This window comes from Apaloderma vittatum, unplaced genomic scaffold (genome assembly GCF_000703405.1).
Source record: "Apaloderma vittatum isolate BGI_N311 unplaced genomic scaffold, ASM70340v1 scaffold27572, whole genome shotgun sequence".
Taxonomy (NCBI): domain Eukaryota; kingdom Metazoa; phylum Chordata; class Aves; order Trogoniformes; family Trogonidae; genus Apaloderma; species Apaloderma vittatum.
The window spans coordinates 15836-17704 of record NW_009703598.1 but is presented as its reverse complement, the minus strand read 5'-3'; the positions used below and the strand labels follow the sequence as shown (position 1 = coordinate 17704).

The following is a 1869-nucleotide window of genomic DNA, read 5'->3' as shown; positions in this document are numbered from 1 at the left end:
CGGCAGCCTGCCGAGGCACAGACCTGGGTAATTTGTTCCTGAGCTCTATAAAAAACCAGGATTTAGGGAGTGGGCAAGCTGTGAGCCTCACCAGTCCTTTCTTGGAGCTCTTGGTCTCCTTGCCTGAGCTGGTGAAACTGCCGCGGACATCATGGTGATGCCAAAATGTGCCCAACTTCCCCTCCTGGGAAGCCGAGCGGGAGTTGTGTCACCAGAGTTGAGGTTCTCCAGCTATGTCCATCCTTTGATGGAGACCCTGCTTGGAAATGCCTTGAGGCTCTGCTCTTCATCCGAGGTCCCCCCTTCTCCTCTTCTTCCTCCCCAGAGCATTTCAGCATTGTTCCGTGGTGGGCAGTGGCTGTGGTCATAGGGCTGGTGCTGACCGTCTCCATAATCCTCGTTGCCACTTGCTGCAGGAGGAGGAGGAAGCGACGAAGGGAACCCCCGGAAGGTTTGTTCCCAGAGTTGGTGCAGGAGCTGGTGTAGATGGGCAGCCACGAGATTTTGGCTGCCCTCTGCTTTGCTGGAGGGCTGAAACCCCCTGATGTGGGGGCTCTGACCCATCATCCATCTCACTCCGAGCCTTCAAACTCCCCCAGGACACGCTGAGCAGATGCTGACCGTCTATGAGGAGGTGGGCAAAGCCCAAACCAGCCAAGCACCTGTGAGTGCTGGGGGTGTTCTTGGGCATCCCCTCCCTGTCACGCCTGGAGGGATGGGACCCCTGTTTGGAAATGTCACCCCGGATTCCTCTTTTAAGCCACACTGGGTTTGTTTTCTCCCTCAGAATCAAAGCTGTGCGGCCACTGTGGAAGGAAACACCGTCTACACCGTCGTCTGGCCCAGAACGCAGGCAAGGGTCAGCTCTGGGACTGGAGCTGCCCTGTGCAGCCTCGGGGCTGGGTGCACACACGGCAGCCACCAAAACCACCCCTTTTGCCAAAAATTTTGAGTTTATTGCACATTTAATCTGCTTTTCCCTGCCAGACACCCAACTGCCCTTTGGAGCCTGAAAGCTGCACCATCTACTCCAAGATTCAGCCCACCAAGAAGGTGAGGTTGTCCCAGCACCCAGGTTTGTCAACTGGGTGCTGCTCCCTCGTTGCCTCACGGCAAGTTCTTGCTGTTCTCCACAGTCTCCTTCTCTCAGGAGGAAGAAGTTGGATCGATCGTTGGTTTCCACTGCCTACCTAGAGGTAACAGGCACTGGACTGGTGGCGAGATGAGCTCTGGGTTTATCTTCAAAGCTCATCAGCTCTTTCTTGAAGGCTATGAGCCCTGAGTGCCTTCAAAGATTTTCCTTTAAGGCTATGGGGGGATTCTAGATGATGGTTCTCTCCGTTGCAGGACTCACCTCCGGTTCTTCCCTACCACCGCGTCTCCTAAGTGCCGTCACTGCTTTGGAAGACCTTCTCTTCCCTAGGGACCTCTTCTCTTGGGGCATCTGGAGACCTCCAGCACTCACCCAGCAAAGCTGAGGGCTCGCTTGGGATGGAAGCGACCAGACCCGGCTTTTTGCAAGGTTGAGAAGCCCAGCTGCACCTCGGAGGGCTGTCCCACGAGGGAAGGAGGAGAGGACTTGGTGGAAACCCGTCTTCGGAGAGGATGGATGTGGAATGGGGCGGTCGAGGTCATGGGGGAAGAGGACCCGTGTGATGTGCATGTGTTTAGTGGTATTTTTTTAGGTCTTGAGAGGTTCACTACACCTTGGGGCATTTATTTCGAGGTGCAAATACAATCTGAACTGCATGAGGCAACTGTGGTGCTTGTTGAATGAGCTTCATTAACTATTTATAGCCAGAAACATACCTGGGCCATGAGGAGGGAGTGGGAATCGTTTGTGCACTCTGAAGTGATGAGGGAGCCTTG

At 54.8% G+C, this 1869-nt stretch overlaps 1 protein-coding gene across 1 annotated transcript in view; it reads left to right on the top strand.

Annotated features, from left to right (window-relative positions):
* Positions 1-1226, top strand: part of CD244 (CD244 molecule, natural killer cell receptor 2B4) — a gene marked incomplete at its 5' end in the record, with an annotated part of 1741 nt that extends 515 nt beyond the window's left edge. Inside the window, 5 exons of the mRNA XM_009864693.1 lie at positions 326-451; positions 600-664; positions 788-859; positions 988-1053; positions 1137-1226. Of these exons, the coding sequence (XP_009862995.1) occupies positions 326-451; positions 600-664; positions 788-859; positions 988-1053; positions 1137-1226 (419 nt within the window). The remainder of the gene's footprint in view (positions 1-325; positions 452-599; positions 665-787; positions 860-987; positions 1054-1136) is intronic.
* Between the last annotated feature and the right edge of the window lie 643 nt (positions 1227-1869).